Source organism: Salvelinus namaycush, chromosome 20 (assembly GCF_016432855.1).
Source record: "Salvelinus namaycush isolate Seneca chromosome 20, SaNama_1.0, whole genome shotgun sequence".
Classification (NCBI taxonomy): Eukaryota; Metazoa; Chordata; class Actinopteri; order Salmoniformes; family Salmonidae; genus Salvelinus; species Salvelinus namaycush.
This window is the reverse complement of record NC_052326.1, coordinates 36,767,571-36,787,435: the sequence shown is the minus strand read 5'-3', so window position 1 is coordinate 36,787,435 and position 19,865 is coordinate 36,767,571. Positions and strand designations below refer to the sequence as shown.

Genomic DNA, 19,865 nt, shown 5'->3' with positions numbered 1-19,865 from the left:
AACATCTCAAGGACGATCAATGGAAACAAGATGCACCTGAGCTCAATTTCGAGTCTCGTAGCGAAGGGTCTGAATACTTATGTAAATAAGGTATATCTGTTTTTTATTTTTAATACATTTGCAAAAACTTATAAAAACACAAATACAAAAAGTTTGCATGGTGACCCTGGATCCTATATCCCTGGAGACTATATGGTACAATATAGCACTGTGCAGGAAAAAATATTGATTGTGTCCATAAAACCAGAGTCCAGTCTGAACTTTTGTATTGTAACTTTAATTTCTGCTGACTGACTAATTCAGGACTACATCTTAATTACAAAGGAATAAATGAACTATTTTAGCTTACTCTGTTAATTTCCAGTGTAAAATAAAACACCATTCCATACCAGACTTGCACTCTTGGCTTGCCTTATAATGGGATGCCAAATTTCTACTGTTAGCAGGTGATTAGGTGAGAAACTAACTTCTAAGGGGTGCAACATGCGCAGTGACGCTCCTCTGGGTGTAAATATGTGGATTTGGAAGCTACAAGTGCTCCTGAGTAAATTTTGGCCAAATTTCATATTCACAAATGTAAATTTACAAACAAAAAACAAATTTTCTTACCTTACAAAAAGAAGTTGAACTGAATTTTAAGACAATTAAATACTCTACTAACAAAAAATCTGTTAGAATAATGAGTGTATGTATGTCCCTTAAGATCCTTGTGTAATGTGATATTGTACACCCTAGACCAATTGTCCATTGTATATTATTTATATATACTTGTGTTCCCACATGTACTTCCTGTATTGATTTGTTGTTAATAAAAAATAAATAACATACAGAAATTGTGTACGGTGCAATAAATGATAGGACTACACACACAATAAAATAAAATAAATAACATACAGAAATTGTGTACGGTACAATAAATGATAGGACTACACAGACAATAAACAGAGTTTACTATTAAAAAACAACATAATATCTTATAGAAATACTTTTCATTATTCTTTGTATGATAACTATAATTTTGCAAATGTTCAATAATTTTCGACCTAATTATTAATTTACTACGTATAGAGGACGGGACTGCTATTTTGCATTCCCACAGATCCGTTACCCGGAAGTACTTAGTTATTTCCTCCTATTCACAGTGGAAAAATGTATGCGCGACAGTTGGATTTAACAAACAAAACCGTTCGTATACCTCACTGAACAAAACACTGTTTGCGTTTTCTATGGCGGTTGTAACGGTTCAATTTGCGTTGTCGACTTGAGACTGGTTAGGGAATGAAGAAAATATCATGCATGGTACGTTATTCATATGAAGAGAATGCCAGTGTGTTCAGCTAACGAAGTTGAAGAAGTTTCCAATCTTCTGATTGACGGTCAGTGGTAGTAGCTAGCTTTCTCAGGTGGTTAACTCGACAACTGTTGTGGCAATGACTTCCAGAGGTAGAGGAACCCAAAAGTCAAATATAACTGGTGCAAAAATAACTTCACGCAATGTTATATCTTGTTATAAAGTCGGATACACCTGGAACCGAGGTGGAAGACTCAAGGAGTTGAGAATAAGGTGAGAAGTAGCCCCTCAAATAAACCAATTGGCCAGATGTAATTATTCAATCGACCATGACTAGAACTGGAAGGCTATAACGTTAGTCTGTGTTGACTTTTGTTTAATCCCAGCACTAACACATCTGATTATACTGAGCAAAAATATAAACACAAAATGTAAAGTGTTGGTCCCATGTTTCATGAGCTGAAATAAAAGTTTCTTGAAATTTTTCATACACACAAAAAGCTTATTTCTCAAAAATGTTGTGCACAAGTTTGTTTACATCCCTGTTAGTGAATATTTTTCCTTTGCCAAGATAATCCATCCACCTGACAGGAAGCTGTTAAAATAGCATGATCATTACACAGGTGCACCTTGTGTTGGAAATAATAAAAGGCCACTCTAAAATGTGCAGTTTTGTGTCACAACACAATGCCACAGATGTTTTGAGGGAGCGTGCAATTGGCATGCTGACTGCAGGAACAACCGGCCTCACAATTGCAGACCAAGTGTAACTACACCAGCCCAGGACCTCCACATCCAGTGTCTTCACCTGCGGGATTGTCTGAGACCAGTCACCTGGGCAGCTGCTAAAACTGAGGAGTATTTCTGTCTTGACTGGGCCTGGTTTCCCAGTGGATGGGCCTGGCGCCCAAGTGGGTGGACCTATGCCCACCAATGGTTGCGCCCCTGCCCGTAAATGTGAAATCCATAAATTGGGGCCTAATTAATTAATTTAAATTGACTGATTTTCTTATATGAACTGTAACTCACTAAAATCGTTGAAATTGTTGCACCTTAAGTTTATATTTTTGTAAAGTACAGTGGGGAGAACAAGTATTTGATACACTGCCGATTTTGCAGGTTTTCCTACTTACAAAGCATGTAGAGGTCTGTAATTTTTATTGCCCAGCGACAGCCCCGAAACCTGAAGGATCTGGAGAAGGTCTGTATGGAGGAGTGGGCCAAAACCCCTGCTGCAGTGTGTGCAAACCTGGTCAAGAACTACAGGAAACATATGATCTCTGTAATTGCAAACAAAGGTTTCTGTACCAAATATTAAGTTCTGCTTTTATGATGTATCAAATACTTATGTCATGCAATAAAATGCTGATTAATTACTTAAAAATCATACAATGTGATTTTCTGGATTTTTGTTTTAGATTCCGTCTCTCACAGTTGAAGTGTACCTATGATAAAAATTACAGACCTCTACATGCTTTGTAAGTAGGAAAACCTGCAAAATCGGCAGTGTATCAAATACTTGTTCTCCCCACTGTATATTTAAGGTATGTTTAGTGCTGGGCTGGAATAAAAGCCTGCACACACAACGCCCTTCCATGACTCGAGTTGTCCATCCCTGAGATCAAACTCTGTCTTCTAGGCACCTTGCACGGAAGTTTCTCAAACTATGGATGCAGAAGACCTTTGGACGTGTTCATCCTTACAAAGCCAGGTGCACTTTCTCAGTCCTGTGGAGGAATAGCCAGATTACATCACTGCTTGAATTTAATGGATTACAATGTCAAATAGTGGGAAAATAACATTAGTAAAGCTCTTGATGCTATGCAGTACTTGACTTGGACTGAAATAGTTGTGGGTACTCATTTTGGGTGGATGTACTGTTTACAATTAGGTGCAGGAGCGCCAAAATACTTTTTAGCTAATATTCTATAAGAGGAACAGGAGCTTAAGCTGTAGAACATTTAATGTGCTGGTACTCCGCTCTGGTGAGCTCCTGCCCAAGTCAGGCACTGATGCTGTGAATATATCTACTGTGTGTAGCCTGAATTCTCTAACTGGAAGATTATTACCTTCTCCAATCTCTAGGTCTCACCATCGCAGAGTGGTGCTACAGCGGGCTCAGGGGGGCTGGAAGGATGAGTGGTGGACAGCCAGGAGGGAGTGGAGCCTCACAGTGAGGGCAGATTGCCATTACAGGTCAGTGTCTGTCTCTAACCGCTGCTGCTCAGTTGTGGGGTGACAATACATGCCCATCAGTACTTACGGACAAAGTCTGTTGGTTGAAATTACGTTATTACAACCTTAAAATCTGGTTGTAATGACGTCATTGCAACCAGCTTTGCCTGCTGTGATGTACAGTGTGTTCAGAACGTATTCATACCCCTTGACTTATTCCACATTTTGTTGTGCTAGACTGAATTCAAAATGGATTTTAAAAATTATTCTCACACATCTACACACAATACCCCATAATGACAACCTTAAAAATATGCTTTTAGAATTTTTTGCAAATTTATTGAAAATTAAATACTGAACTCATTTACATAAATATTCACACCACGAGTCAATACTTTGTAGAAGCACCTTTGGCAGTGATTACAGCTTTGAGTCGTCTTTGTTATGTCTGTCAGCTTTGCACATCTGGATTTGGGGATTGTATCCCAGTCTTCCTTGCAGATTCTCAAGCTCTGTTAAGGTAGATGGAGAGCGGTGGTGAACAGCAATCGTCATGTCTTTCCACAGATTTTCAATGCAATTCAATTCTGGGCCACTCAAGGACTTTAACATTCTTGTTGTGAAGCCATTCCAGCATTGCTTTGGCTGCATGCTTGGGGTCATTGTCTTGTTGAAATGTAAATCTTTGCCCCAGTCTAAGGTCATTTGTACTCTTTAGCAGTTTCTCATCAAGGATGTGCCTGTATTTGGAATTCATTGTTCCCTCTATCTTTAGTCTCACAGTCCCTGCCACTGAAAAGTATCCCCATAGCATGATGCTGCCACCACCATGCTTAACGGTAGGAATGATGTTAGACGGTGATGGGCTGTGCCTGGTTTTCTCCAGACATAGCACTTTGCATTCAGGCCAAATAGTAACATTTTTGTCTCATCAAACCACAGAATATTTTGCCTTATGATCTGAGTCTTTCATGAGCCTTTTTGCAAACTACAGGTGTGCAAGCCCTTCCCTTTTCCTCAGGAGTGGCTCCCGTCTGGCCATGCTCCCATAAAGCCCAGATTGGTGAAGTGCTGTAGAGACTGTTGTCCTTCTAGCAGGTTCTCCCATCTCAGCCAAGGAACTCTGAAGTTCCGTCATTGGGTTCTTGGTCACCTCCCTGACCAAGGTCCTTCTTGCCCGGTTGCTCAGTTTGGTTTTACAGCCAGCTCTAGGCAGAGTCTAGGTAGTTCCATCTTTTTTTAATTCCCTAACAATGGAAACCACTGTGCGATTGTAAACTTTCAACACTCAAAATGTTTTATACCCTTCCCCAGATATGCCTCATCACAATTCTATCTCGGAGATCTATGGACAGTTCCTTGGACTTCATGGTATAGTTTCTGTTCTGACAACTGTGGTACCTTATATAGACATGTGTGTTTCTTTCTAAATCATGTCCAAACAATTGAATTGGCCACAGGTTGACTCCTTCACCCGTATATCTCAAGGATGATCAAAGGAAATTGGATGCACTGAGCTCAATTTGGCATGTCATAGAAAAGGAGTGTGAATACTTATGTAAATGAGACATTTCTGTATTTCATTTTCAACAAATTAGCAAACATTTCTATAAACATGTAACATGTTTTCACTTTGTCATTATGGGGAATTGTGTGTGTATGGGTGAGTTTTTTAAAATCCATTTGAATTCAGGCTGTAACACAACACAATGTGGAAAAGTGTAGGGCTGTGGCAGTCATGAAATTTGTTCTGATTTAGAATAGCCCATTATCAAAGGGGCAGGGGAAAAAATGTAATGTAATTTGAATGCACTCAAATAGCAAATGGAAGCCGCGCGCTTTCCCACCTGTCCGTTTTGTAGGCTACTTGGGTTTTATAGCGGGAGCATGTGCTTAATATGAGCAGCTGAGAAATATAACAACACTTATTTCACTCCATGTATCAACCACTGTTCGAGGAGCATGCTCTCGCTGCCTGACAGGTGATACTCTGCCCAAACTCTGTTTGCCATGGCCTCTTCAACCTTGTTCCTACAGCTACCCAGTGCTTAATTTGGGAAACCAAGTGAAATCTGTTTGGGAACATCGTTAGTAACATGTTTTTGCAACAAAACATATTTCACTAAACTGTTGACAGCCCGTCTGTACGCTCGAGAAAGGAATGAAGGAGAGAGGATTCTATATTCTGTATAGCTAAAGGTAATGTGTCACCCAATTAATTATGAAAATATAATAAAATCCCTATTACTAGGCTATTCAAAATACAAATTCACTAATTGTAGACTAACTGTAAGTCGCCCTGCACAATCAATGAACCAACAGCACCGCCTAGGGCTATACGTTCTCTCCCAGACTCATGGATAAAAATGTTGGAGCGTAGCATAAGGTAACCAGTCCATCCAGTATGCATAATAATACAGTCCACACTCAAAGGCTAGACCAATTATGTACCAAAGACATCTTAAATCAGTTTTGTTTTATGTTTTTCTGCCATATGTAATATGTGGTAGGCTATGTATTGTATAATGGAACAATCATAATTTTTATTTCCGTTTTGGGGGGGGGGGGGGGGGGGGGTCCTTGGGCTCATAAGCCTATGCATATGCAAAAGCTCTAATATACCTATGGGTGTTTTGCCTGAATCATCACGTTAGAAAGCGCTGTCCATTTGGTTGTATTAGGCTTTGAAACAACATCCACAGCAACCATGTTATACACCGTTTCAACCTGCTGTTGAACTTCTTTCTTCAAATTGATCATCATAGTGAGGTGAGTTTTAAAAGTATGATAGGTCTACTGTTTTGATGAGAAGTGTTTGATGTGATTTTTGCATCAATGTTAGAGCCCTGAGTACCAGGCCAATAGGACCTGATGGTCGTTAGCAAGTTGGGTAGTACCAAAGCAAGTCCAGAGTACATAAAAGGAGCTTACCTTGACTCAATAGTTACATGGAATTTTACTGAGGTCATGACTGCCTGTGTGGCACTGCAACCTCCCTAGTCAAGGGGTATGAATACTTTCCGAAGGCGCTGTATGGCAGCCAACAATAGTTTGGCCAATGTGGAAACTGATGATGCTGTCTTTCCTGTGTTGTAGGTATTATCTGTATAACCAGGTGTTCCATGGCTGGCAGAGGTGTGTGTCTTTACAGAAGGAGGAGAGGAGGATATTCCAAAAAGCAACATGTTTTGGTATGGACTGGCTTGTGTGGTTTTGGTATTAATCTAGGTGAATGTCTCCCTCTGGAAAATGATGGACCCCAGCAGTAGTGGCTGGCAGGGCATGTTATGAGTCACAGCAGTAATTAGAGTTTCTCCTGTATGCCAGCTGAGAGGTGGTGTCAGCGTGTGGCCTGGGACAGCTGGGAAGTATACATCGAGATGAGGAGGATGAAACACAGGATGCAAGAATCTGCTCTTCAGTTCCGGAAACTCACAGCTCTACGGTGAGGCATTATGACTGATAAATGCTATTTTGTTTATTTATTTTTGGATTACTTTGAATCAGGAACAATACACTGACTAAGTCACTCGGAGGTTAGTGAACTTCCGGCATACACAGTCATTGCGTGACGGATTTATATATGATTGACCATTTGATTAAATGTAAGTGAAAGGGGAGGGGGCAGCCTGTGTTAATGCTTATGTGTGTTCTCCCCAATACAGTTGGATGTGGACTGTGTGGCAGACTGGGCTGCAGAGGAGATATGATGCCTGTGTTATGGAGGACCAAGCACTGCAGCACTGGGCTCTGATGCTACAGGGCAGAGTGAGTAGAGCACATCTTATACATCCCACACATATCTGTACCATTCCCCAGGTGTTGGTGAATTAAAATGTTACATTTTATTGGACTAACATCTAAGCCGGGGGTGGGGGGGAATTGTTTTAAGATGGTCATACCATGGATCATTTAGCTATTTCATTTTGAATTTTAGGACCCCTTTAGGTATTAAAAGAATATGTTAAATTATTTGATAAAATATCAAATTTGGCCTTTATAACTATAACCCATAGAAACGCATTGAATAACACATTCAAAAATGGCAAAGACAGTAAAAAAATAAATAATAAGAAACAAGGTTTTGAAGTGTCCGTCCTATATCTAGGCCATATAAGAAAGCTAAGGCAATATTCGTTTTTTTGGCACATATTTAACCCTTTATTTTTGTTGGCACAAACTCAAATCTCCATACTTCCATTAATTTGTATGGCTTACCTTCAGACAAGTCACGTGGAGTTCGTAGAGCAAAATGGAGAACGCCATTGTTAGTCTCCGCTTTCCATAGAGTGGTCCAAATAGTTTCTAGGCCAAACTATTTTTGTGAGAAGACCGATTTTCAGGATGTCTCATGGTCTGACAATCACCGCTGTAGCTCGGCCACCTTCCAACACAGATGCGGAAGGCCGACAGAGGCGGATGCAGTGGATTGAGATGCAGCCCATGCAAAAAAACGTACATCTCTAGTTTAAACTGACGGATTTTGATGGGGATTTTTTCAATTAAATTACTTAGATTGCCGCATGGGTGCGTCAACAGACTCTTAAGGATTTGAGCATGTATGTTTGTTGTGTCTTAGGCATGGCTTCAGTGGAGAGAAGTGTACATGCTCGCCTGTAGTTGGAGAGAGAGGGAGTCCAAGTCTTCACTGCACTACATTCATGGGATGCAAAGAAAGGCGCTTTGTGGCTGGATCAGCTATGTTCACCTCCGCCAAACTAAGAGGAAACCACAAGGTCCCATCTTCTATTAATCTCTTTATCATATGTACTGTTGGTCTTCTGTCACAATCATTGGACATTCATGGTCTAGGATTAAACTCACACTTTTTCAGAAACATACCGTATATTGACAAATTTTGATCATTTTAAATGGTCTCAAAAACAAACACCAAACTCTCAAATCCTCGAGAACTTCCAGTGAAAAACACTACTTCTGTTGTCATTATTCTTATATAATTGTTTACCTCCTGTGTTTCAGATGTTGCGGTGCGAGCCTGGCAACTCCAGTTGGTCAGGAGGTATTGGTTTGTGTGGAAAAGTGGACTACAGAGCAGACAGAGAGAGGTGGAGAGAGGGCAGGCTTCTTATAGACTGGCACAACGCAGCACACAGCGCAGGGCACTGGAGCGCTGGAGACACTGTATCCTACTACACACACACTCATTGTAAAACACCAGGGCCTGGTGTGGAGTCACACACTACTGCAAGAACAGCATAAGGCAATTCTCGACTTTTCTCATCTACTGCAACATCATACTTCTCTGAATTTATTTGAACATTTCCTGAGCTCCTGTGCAGACAGGAGGATGTGCATGCAGGAGTCTGAAAGAGACCAGGCTGCAAGTCAACACCAACACCGCCATCTACTGGTAAGATGGAGGAGCACTGATCTGATGAATGTTTATGGACATCCATAGAGACTGGTTACTGTACCCTAGAGCAGTGTTTCCCAACCCTGGTCCTCCAGTACTCCCAACAGTACACCGTTTCATTGTAGCCCTGAACAAACACACCTCATTCAACTCATTGAGGGCTTGATGATTAATTGACAAGTTGAATCAGATGTGCATGTCCGGGGCTACAATAAAAATATGTACTGTTGGGGGTACTTAGGAACTGGAGTTGGGAACCACTGCCATAGAGTATTCCTTAATTCTCTCACTCCAACTTGGTCTGTCTACTACAGCACACTGGATTGAGAAGTCTGACCCTCAATGTCACTCGGAGCAAAACTTATCGTCTCAACAAGAACATCGCTGTCCAGCATCATCATCACACTGTAAGTGTTATTATACTGTAGCTAATATCCATGAAGTCACCCAGCATTAGTATCATTACAATTGTTCTAACAGTACAGAGTAAGTATGACACCCAATTCATGTTTTTCAAACAACATTTCTGTGTGTGTTTTCTGTAGGTAACATGCAGATATTGGAGACTCTGGCAGCAACGTCTTGAGGAAGCTGAAGATCAGGGACTTCAGATGCAGATGCAGATGGCACTGACCCACTACAGGTACACACACATATACATACATACACATACATCACACACACACACACACACACACACACACACACACACACACACACACACTCACACACACAGTTATGAATTGATGATACACTTTCTCATATTAGTAATGCTATTTCTATGATACATGTTTTTCTGATCTCATTAATGCCATCTTTTGACAGCACTTCACTGCAGAGCAATTGCTTGCGCCACTGGAGAGAGCAGCTTGTTGAACACAGACACATGCAGGTACACCCACCCGTACACATGTGCACACACACACACACCCTCTTACATTCCACTCATTGGCATTGTGTGGACTGTGTGTGGTTTTAGGGGCTGGAGCGTCGTGCTGAGGCCTGGTTTGCTGACCACATCTTTCCACAGTGTCTTGACTCATGGGTTGAGTTTACCTGCCAGAGGAGACAGCATAGGGAGAGGACAGAGCTGGCACAACTCCATAATCAGTGAGTTCCATCCTGTTTCTGACCTAGTGATGATCTAGGATCAGGTGTCACTTGTCTGATCCTAGATCAGCACTACTACTATAAGATGCTTTGTGGCCGATTTAGACTTAGGAAATGTATGCCGTTTTTACGCGTTTTGGTGTTGCTCTCTTGCACGCATTGAATACATTTAAATCAACCCTAGAAAACTCACACTGGGTGGCATACCAATTTGATCAGGAGTGTTTCTTCAATTGGTTTTTCTGTTAATTTCTCTAAAGCAATCCCTTTTTATACTGGTAACTTTCATTTGAATTTGATTGGCACAACATTAGAATGCGTTCAGAATGGAGATGAAAGATAGTTATTAGAACATATGCATATTTATCTCAGTTTTAGAACACAATATCTATGATTAAGGAAGTTTTTATGGACCCTAGGCTACTTAATGGAAAAATAGGGTTTGGAGAGCCTTCAGGCACAAAATATAAAAACGCCACATTCAGTTCTTCAACCCATGGTAATGTTGGAAGATGAATATACATAGAATTATAATAGGGAGAACAGTGTACAGTAGTAGTATACCCTGGCCTGTTGCCCGCGCTGACCATGGAACTGTGTGATGACACGGCCAAGCATTGCACCATGCGTCAGGTTCAAACTGTTATGGCTTGGGCTGTGCTCCATAATGATTTAATTAGCCAACATTTTTTTTACTTTAAATATGATCAAATATTATTAGTGTTCTTCAGCAACAACCACACGGACGTGGCAGTGTTTACAGAGGAAGCAAATAAGGTAAATTAAACAATGTACTGAAATGGAATGATACGAACTGTACCAACTGAAGGGAACAGTAAATCGGCATTTGAATATGTGTGGCAAACTGACGGTCAATACTGATAGTGGCTAATATTTAACATGATAGAATAGTAGGAAACAGAAAGTTGAGGCATATAATTAAAACATTAGAGAGTGCGACTGTCATTGTGCAATGCTTAGGTCATACTATTGAAATTATGCATAAAGTCACAGCATTTTATACTTCACTGTGGGAAAGGGGCGGAAATGCCTGTCATGTTATTATGCTTTTCAGTTTGCTTCCATGACTGGTTTCACATTAGTCTCCAGCAATCAGAAGGAAAAATCCTCAAACAATTGCTATTTGTATGTACAATCCCCTTCCCAAACATATTACTCATTTACCTAGCTCTTATCAATAGTGATGGGGGAAAACATTTAAACAGTTACATATCTTGATATATATTAATTTTTTTGTTGGTGGTTGCTGTAGCTAGCGCTAATCAGCTGTACCAGCTCCAAAACTCTGGTATTTTCCATCCTATAGCTTGTTCTCCATTTTCTTTTTAAATATTGAGCCAACATGTTTTCAGCACCTTTATTCCCATGACTGATAAAAACTATTTTTTATGCTCTCTCTTGTGCCTCTGCAGCAAACATACAGAGCAATATGTTTGGAGCATCAACTCGCAATAAAATCGCAGTATCAAATCACAATACATATAGAATTGTGAAAATAGGCATACATATTCTATGGGCACCTAAGTATCAATAGCTCTTATTAATTAATAAATTACAGTGCATGGAGAATGCTGTTATTTCTATCTGAAAAAGGAATGTAGGCCTAGATGTTTTTCCACTTGGAACCGACAGGTTCGCTAGACCTAGGGCTGTTGCGGTGACCATATTACCACCACATAGGCAGTCATGAGTCACGGCCACAGTAAAATTCCATGTGACCGCTGTGTCACGGTAATCTCCTTTAATGCACTCTGGACATGCTTTGGTAGCATACTTGCTAACTACCACGGGGTCCTAATGGCCTGGTACTCAGGGCTCTATTGTCCCTCCATCAGGTCCTAATGGCCTGGTACTCAGGGCTTTATTGTCCCTCCATCAGGTCCTAATGGCCTGGTACTCAGGGCTCTATTGTCCCGTCATCAGGTCCTAATGGCCTGGTACTAAGGGCTCTATTGTCCCTCCATCAGGTCCTAATGGCCTGGTACTCAGGGCTTTATTGTCCCGTCATCAGGTCCTAATGGCCTGGTACTAAGGGCTCTATTGTCCCTCCATCAGGTCCTAATGGCCTGGTACTCAGGGCTTTATTGTCCCTCCATCAGGTCCTAATGGCCTGGGACCTTGGGCTCTATTGTCCCTCCATCAGGTCCTAATGGACTGGTACTCAGGGCTCTATTGTCCCTCTAACCACTCTGAAATCAATGCAAATGCCTTTGGAAATCACATCAAACACATCAGAACAGTAGGCCTATAGTACTTTTAAAACTCACCTCACTGTGATGATCAAATTGAAGAAAGAAGTTCAACAGCAGGTTGAAACACTGTAAAACGTGGTTGTTGTGGATGTTGTTTCAAAGCCTAACACAACTAAATGGACAGCGCTTTCTAAGGTCAGAATACCTGTAGAGAGAATTAAGTGTAACTCAGGTCTGAATTCCCCCCAATGTGACTAAGGCCCCTGGGCTACATTTAAGCAATAAGGCCCGAGGGGGTATATGGCCAATATACCACGGGTAAGGGCTGTCCTAATGCACGATGCAAAGCGGAGTGCCTGGAGTACCACACCCCCAAGGTGCCTTATTGCTATTATAAACTGGTTTCCAGTGTAATTAGAGCAGTAAAAATAAATGTTTTGTCATACCCGTGGTATACGGTCTGATATACCATGGCTGTCACCCAATCAGCATTCAGGGCTCGAACCACCCAGTTTATAATTATGAACAACATACAGTTAGATTTGTGAGCATGACGTTTGTGTTAGTGTGTGACCCACTCTAACCCTCTGTAGGCAGCATCAGTACACTTGGGCCTTCTATACCTGGTGGGGACGTTCAGAGGAGAGGAAGGAGCAGAGACTGGCTGAGAGGATGGTAAAATACACAGTCACAATACACGCACACAAACATACCACTCAAAGATATACATACAACACACCGTCATGGTACAGACAAATAGCCGAAGAGGGCCCACCTGTCTTGCCCTTTAGGCCTTGCTGCATGAGGAGAGGTCGTGTTTGATGAGAGCCTGGGACCACTGGCAGCGGAGGGCGAGGCAACAACAGGAGGAGAGGGAGAAGCAGAGAGCCTCTGACACACTGTACCGCCGTACTCTAGTCCACAACACACTCAGCCAGTGGAAGGACAATGTCACTGTGATCCGGGACAGGTACTATACCACCGGCAGTTCACTGAAATATCAGCGAGGATCACGATGATATCTTACAACTTTGATTGTATTTTACTTGAATGACCTGACGCTGACTGTTTGGGACCAACCTGTTCAGAAAGAAGTAGGCAAGTGTGAGGTTATTCTTCATTTTTTTTGCGGGCCCATCCCCCACCCCCCTCTGGAGGACAAAGGTCCTTTTTTAAAACTTTTTTTTTACAGCTATTTTTTTACATATACATTATTCATATATTTTACATGCATGGTACTTTTATACACAGTATTACATGACAGAAATATTGTTTGATATACACATTAAAAGGTACTCCGACATATACGGTATACATGATATAGGATGTTTTCAGTCCTAACTATTACAGATTGAGCTTTCTTAACAGGAGATTATTCTTAACTGGATTTGATTGACAGTTGAAGACCCTTTGAGATTTTGCCTTAGTCCTTCATGTATATGTGTGTTTGGTTTGTATATTTGTGTTTTTTCGTATGTATCTCATAAGGCGAAAACGAGAGGAGCAGGCAGGTCGACATGGTGATGTGCGTTGTGTGAGACACGCCCTGAGTGGCTGGAGTGAGGTACAGCATCTTGCCATACATAATCTACCATTAGCCATGCTGTAATGTTTGGTTTGTCCAGAGTAATTATCCCACATTGTGTCTGTCTGTCTCTGTCTGTCTGTCTGATGTGTCAGTATGTCCAGCACAGAACAGAGAAGAACAGCAGGCTGGATCAGATGGACAGTTACTATGAACACAGACTTCTCAAACACACTTTACAGGCCTGGAAGGTACAGCAGACCTAACATTAACTGTAATAAATGACACAAGTCTACACTTATATTGGTGTGCTTTGTAAACTGGCACAGCAACATTTAATTTGGTCATCATGCATCTTCTGACCTGCTTGGTGCACACGGAATGGGCTCCGCTTTGTTGGTTTGTGTGTATCCTGTGGTACGTGCTGTAATCTCTTTGCCTATCACCCGTAGGAGCATCACCTCCAAAGACAGCAGGTCTATGAGCATGTAGAGGAGCGCTACAGTCAACATCAGAAACACTTCCTCAGGTATCAACCTAAATAGAGTCACAGTCTCTATATATACCTCTTTATCCACAATCTCTTACTTGTAATATTGATTTTGCAATATTTCTAACTGACACTTGTATTATGTGTTCCCAGGAGGATTCTGCGTGTGTGGAAGGAGAATGTAGCCCTGTTGGCAGTAGCCAGCAGCAGAGAGAAGACAGCAGAGAACCACTACCAGCACTGCGTTCAGGTTAAGGTATTGGAGCTGCTGTAAGACCTATCTACTGCTTCATATGTTACCAAGACTGATTCCGTAGCTATAACTACTGCTCACCCACAAATGTGCCTAATTTATTTTCCTGTAGGTGCTGTTGGGATGGAGGAAAGCCACATCTTGTGCAGTGTCAAACTGTCACCAGCAGAGAGAGGCAGTGAGCAAGGCTCAGACTCACATGGATAAAGGTAGAGAAATACTTTACCATGGCTCCAATTCTTAGTGAAGCAGCTGGAGACAAATTGTTTATTATTCAATGCTATTTTCTGTTAGATCATTCTCCCGGCACATTGAATAAAGCCTCCATTGACATGTCAAGTCTATTGCCATCATTTCTTATGTCTCAGTGCGGCAGGAGGCGACTTTCAGGAGATGGAGGGAGCGAAGCAGAGAGGTTGTGGAGGACAGTATAGGCATGGAGAAAGCCATAAGGCTCCACCACCACTCTCTTCTCTGCAGAACATTCAGATCATGGACTATGTACCAGCAGCATCAGCAGAGCTACAAGGTAGATGGATACTGCATTTGGTCCTGTGAGTCTGCAGTGTGCTATTTGATACTTTCTGATCCTAGGTAGGTTTGTGTTAGTATTGTGTTGTTTATGTGGTCCTTCTCTAGGTGATGAAAGGGAGAGGCCACTTGCTGCTGAGACAGAAGACATGCCAGCTCTTCTTTGCACACTGGAAAATTGTGGTGAACTTATTGCTGTTTTAACATGCTTATTTCAAATATTAAAGGCCTCCTTGACAAGATTTGCGTGAACTTTTGTTCAAGTCACTTTTAAATACATTGATGGAATTGGAAAAAAATATTTTCTGATGTTTACTGTCTTAAAGAAAGGCCAGATTATTATATAAACTTTCAATGGTAAGTCTGTAACCCTCTGATTGTCTTGGTGAACTCCTGGCTGTTATCTAAGTGTGCTGTTCTCCTCTGGTCCTGGCCTGCACAGCTGCAGCACAGAAGGAGAGAGGCTGAGCAGACAGAACTGGCCCTCTGGCATTGGTCCCTCAGTCTCCAGGCCAAGGTAATACCTGGACACACATACTTCACTGGCAGCTGGCTTTCAGCCCAACTTAAAACACAGGAGATATTATCCCCCTCTCTCTGTTTGTCTGTAGTGGAGGAATTATGTCTCCTGCATGACTACTGTTGACCCTGTGGAAGTATAGCCTGGGTCCCGATCTTTTTGTGCTGTCTTGCCAATGACCATTGGAGTTCGCAAGACTGCACAATCAGATCTGTGACCAGGCTGGCGCGTGTAAAGTTCTCATTGATGATATCCAGGCCACAGCTAGAATAAAGGAAATGGAAGTGAAAACATACAGTAGACTCTATAGACATAATGAATGAGACGCCCCCCGGTGAATAGTGGAAACATATAGAAGAGTGAAGACTCATCAGACATACTGAATGAGACGTCTGATCCCTTGGTGTGTTCTGATCCAGGTGCTGGAGGCCTGGAGGCTGTGGGTCACAGAGCAGGACAGAAAGCAGGAAAGGCTGGCCCAGGCTGCCCAGTTCTATAGAGATCAGCTGCTGAGGGAAGGAGTGGCCCACGTCCTCACACACGCCGCTCATATGGGCAGCTTCAGCACCAACATAGCACTGCACAGCCAGGAGCAGGTGTGTGTGTGAGCACTTGCTGTGTTTGATTATCTGATAGTATGTCTGCCTGCCTGCCTGAATGTCTGTGTGTCTCTGTGTGGAACTGGATCAAGTCCGTCTTGTCTGTGATCTACAGAGCTTGCGGCGTCTCCAAAGGGTGGTGCTGCGTTGTGCCATGCAGTGGAAACAGCGGGCCCTGAGTGGACCACACAGGGCGAGACCGCCTAGAGCGACAGCAGTGCCCCCCAAGAAGAGTGTGACCTTCTGTTTACCCAGCCCTGACCCAGAGTGCCGCACCCACAGCCGTACACATACCCAGAGTGGCATAGTGGGGCAGAGAGCAGGAGACGGCATCCTCAACCACCTGTAAGTGGGCACAGTTACTATGCAAACATCAGGCCCTAAACATTATGGGAGGGTTTTCCAGATACCAATTAAGAGTCCTGGACTAAAAAGAATGCTCAATGGAGAATCCCCATACAAATCACTTTTTTTGTCCAGAACAAGGCTTAATGTGTGCCTGGGAAACTATGTCTCTAATTCTTATGCTCAGTCTTACAGCAGCTCTATAACTGTGTGCAGGGTGGCGGTGCGTGCTTCTAGACTGCAGCCACGGCGGCCTAGAGATCTGCTTGACTCCCCGGTCAAAGAGCTGCTCCCACCTACAGCTCCTCTACATCAAAGACCCAGTCCTCTTCCACATCAAACCAAGGTCCCAGTGACAGCGAACCTTTACCCTGCTGCAGCCTCCATCCCCATCTCTCCCATACGGGCACACCCAGCTCCCCATCTCAGTTTCCCAACGGCCCCACATCATGAATCACTAGGCCAGGACTTACTCCTGCCCCCTTCCTCATTCATGGCCACCCACACTCAAACTAAGGTAAGTTACTATATTCCAAAAACACATGTAAAGTCATTTTACTGTGTTTTCAATTAGATTTCTTTATAGAATATCTGTTTTTTAGGTGAGGCAGCCTAGTGGCTCATGGGAAAGTGACTCCTCACTACTGCCCCCCAATGAGTTCTCCACCTTACATCAACAGCCAGAGTCTGATGGAGAAGATGTGTTAACTGAGGAGGAGAATGTGGATCCCACTTTAGCCTGGACCAGAGAGCTGCTCAACATCCGTCTGGACATGCTGCGCTTCCAACAGGACCGCAAGCTACTTCAGTAAGGACTCACAGCTCTGTGATGAACATTTCTGATAGATCTCATTTATACATTCTGGTGGATTTAAGTGTGTGTGTGTGTGTGTGTGTGTGTGTGTGTAGGTCGTGGCGAAGACTTGAAGAAGTGTTGAGAAGCTGGCTGCAGACGAGTGGAAGTGAGGGAGAAACTGAGGAGAGTTACACTATCCGCAAAGAGTTGGAGCAGGTAAGACGCTGTGGTCATTGATACAGTATATGCAAGGGCCACAAGGTTTCCACTAGTTACCACAGCCACAATTGGCTATATTGTATAAATTCATAAAAACAAAAATTAAGACCAAAAAGCAAATTTAAGGTTAGTCATATGGTTAGCAATGGTGTTAAGGTTAGGTTTAAAATCACATTTTAAGAAGAGACATTTTAGAAGTATGCTGGGTTCATGACTTTGTGGCTGTGGTAACTAGTGACGACCAGGCCACAATGGCAGCGCAAATAACGATTTATAAACAAAAACAATTGTCGTTTTACCGGCTGTTCACCAGTCCTTGAAGAAAACAAGAAGCAATATTTTTTTCATGTGTTTCCTATCCACTTAACTAAATGGATGGCTTTGATTTAGCACGCATTCCTCTGGAGGTATCATTTCATTTGAGCCATAAATCTTCAGCTATGAAAACAAGAACATTCAAAAGTTACAACAGGTCAAGCACATAATAACCATGCCATATCATGCAACAATTTTTCCTGTTATTTTGTGGTCATTCCAGATTAATTTCATGCTCTTTGTGTTGTCGTCATTTACAGCTAGAGGAGCGTATTGGCAGGCTGTCATCTGAGCTGGCAGAGCAGAAGCCTGTGATGATCCTCCACGCTGCCAGGATCCACAGGATAGAGAGTGTTCTCCTCCAAAGCAGCACGGCCACAGGACAGGGTCTGGGACAGGCCATTCTCAGTAGGCCTCCAGAGCTACTGCTCATCACTCCACACTAGGTGACATGACCAGGGCCGTCCCAGTGCCATGAGTCAGGAGGAGGAGGAGGAGCACTATAGACCTATATAAAGGAGCACAAGGACTTCTGATGAGACTACACCTGTCCATATTTTTGACATGTCATTCTCTACTGGTTGTTTTTATAGTATAAAACCATAAGAACAGAATTATTCATGGAAATTCTTCAATTGTAGCTTTTGAATTTATTATCCTAATCTTGGTGAAAATCGGTTTGACTAAGAAAGAATGGCATGGCAAGACAGCTGTGTAAGATTTATGTTTGATTTGACTAAGTTGTAATGGCCTTTATTTTACTGTATACTGTGAATTACATCATATGTTGTGTTTTTAAATGATTTAATAAAATACTGCCTTCAGAAAGTATTCACACCCCTTGACTTTTTCCACATTTTGTTGCGTTAAAGTGGGATTAAAATTGATGTTTTTTTTGTCAACGATCTACACAATTTAACATTTGTAAAAAGGTATGAAAAATAAACTAATATACAGTATCTTGATTAAATAAGTGTTCAACCCCCTGAGTCAGTATGTTAGAATCACCTTTGGCAGCGATTACAGCTGTGAGTCTTTCTGGGTACGTCTCTAAGAGCTTTCCACACCTGGATTGTGCAACATTTTACCATAATTGATTTTTTTTAAATTTCACCTTAACCAGGTAAGCTAGTTGAGAACAAGTTCTCATTTACAACTGCGACCTGGCCAAGATAAAGCAAAGCAGTGCAACACAACAACACAGAGTTACACATGGAATCAACAAGCGTACAGTCAATAACACAATAGAAACAAAAGAAAGTCTATATACAGTGTGTGCAAATGGCGTGAGGAGGTAAGGCAATAAATAGGCCATAGTAGCAAAGTAATTATAATTTAGCAAATTAACACTGGAGTGATAGATGAGCAGATGATGATGTGTAAGTAGAAATACTGGTGTGCAAAAGAGCAGAAAAGTAAATAAAAACAGTATGGGGATGAGGTAGGTAGATTGGGTGGGCTATTTACAGATGGGCTACGTACAGCTGCAGCGATCAGATAGCTGATGTTTAAAGTTAGTGAGGGAAATATAAGTCTCCAGCTTCAGCGATTTTTGCAATTCGTTCCAGTCATTGGCAGCAGAGAACTGGAAGGAAAGGGGGCCAAAGGAGGTGTTGGCTTTGGGGGTGACCAGTGCGATATACCTGCTGGAGCACGTGCTACGGGTGGGTGTTATTGTGACCAGTGAGCTGAGATAAGGCGGAACTTTACCTAGCATAGACTTAAACATAACACTTTGTATTCAGGACAAAAAGTGAATTGCTTTTTCACATTTTTTGTAGTATTACTTTAGTGCCTTGATGCAAACCGGATGCATGTTTTGGAATATTTTTATTCTGTTGAAGCTTCCTTCTTTTCACTCTATCAATTATGTTAGTATTGCGGAGTAACTACAATGTTGATCCATCCTCAGTTTTCCCCTATCACAACCATTAAACTCGGGAATTATTTTAAAGTCAACATTGGCCTCATGGTGAATTCCCTGAGCAGTTTTCTTCCTCTCCGGCAACTGAGTTAGGAAGGGCACCTGTATCTTTGTAGTGACTGGGTGTATTGATACACCATCCAAAGTGTAATTAATAACTTCACTATGCTCAAACGGATGTCTGC

At 42.1% G+C, this 19,865-nt stretch overlaps 1 protein-coding gene across 4 annotated transcripts; it reads left to right on the top strand.

Moving 5' to 3' along the window:
* Positions 1 to 1,147: 1,147 nt before the first annotated feature.
* On the top strand, positions 1,148 to 18,593 carry sfi1 (SFI1 centrin binding protein). Of its 4 annotated transcripts, none has more exons than XM_039016199.1 (29): positions 1,148 to 1,564; positions 2,931 to 3,002; positions 3,377 to 3,487; positions 6,563 to 6,657; positions 6,794 to 6,911; positions 7,132 to 7,234; positions 8,046 to 8,202; positions 8,447 to 8,608; positions 8,767 to 8,837; positions 9,155 to 9,247; positions 9,386 to 9,483; positions 9,666 to 9,732; positions 9,820 to 9,950; positions 12,757 to 12,838; positions 12,955 to 13,133; positions 13,652 to 13,727; positions 13,844 to 13,939; positions 14,141 to 14,217; positions 14,332 to 14,434; positions 14,544 to 14,640; positions 14,800 to 14,960; positions 15,071 to 15,145; positions 15,405 to 15,479; positions 15,902 to 16,078; positions 16,197 to 16,426; positions 16,643 to 16,943; positions 17,107 to 17,234; positions 17,336 to 17,438; positions 18,017 to 18,593. In XM_039016199.1, exons 1-29 carry the CDS (start codon positions 1,431 to 1,433, stop codon positions 18,200 to 18,202), a joined length of 3,558 nt encoding a protein of 1,185 aa, XP_038872127.1. In that variant the 5' UTR covers positions 1,148 to 1,430; the 3' UTR covers positions 18,203 to 18,593. The 4 variants fall into 4 exon arrangements, with proteins under 4 accessions (XP_038872127.1, XP_038872125.1, XP_038872126.1 ...); XM_039016197.1 differs by having other exon boundaries at positions 17,029 to 17,234; XM_039016198.1 differs by lacking the exon at positions 2,931 to 3,002 and having other exon boundaries at positions 17,029 to 17,234.
* Positions 18,594 to 19,865: the final 1,272 nt, after the last annotated feature.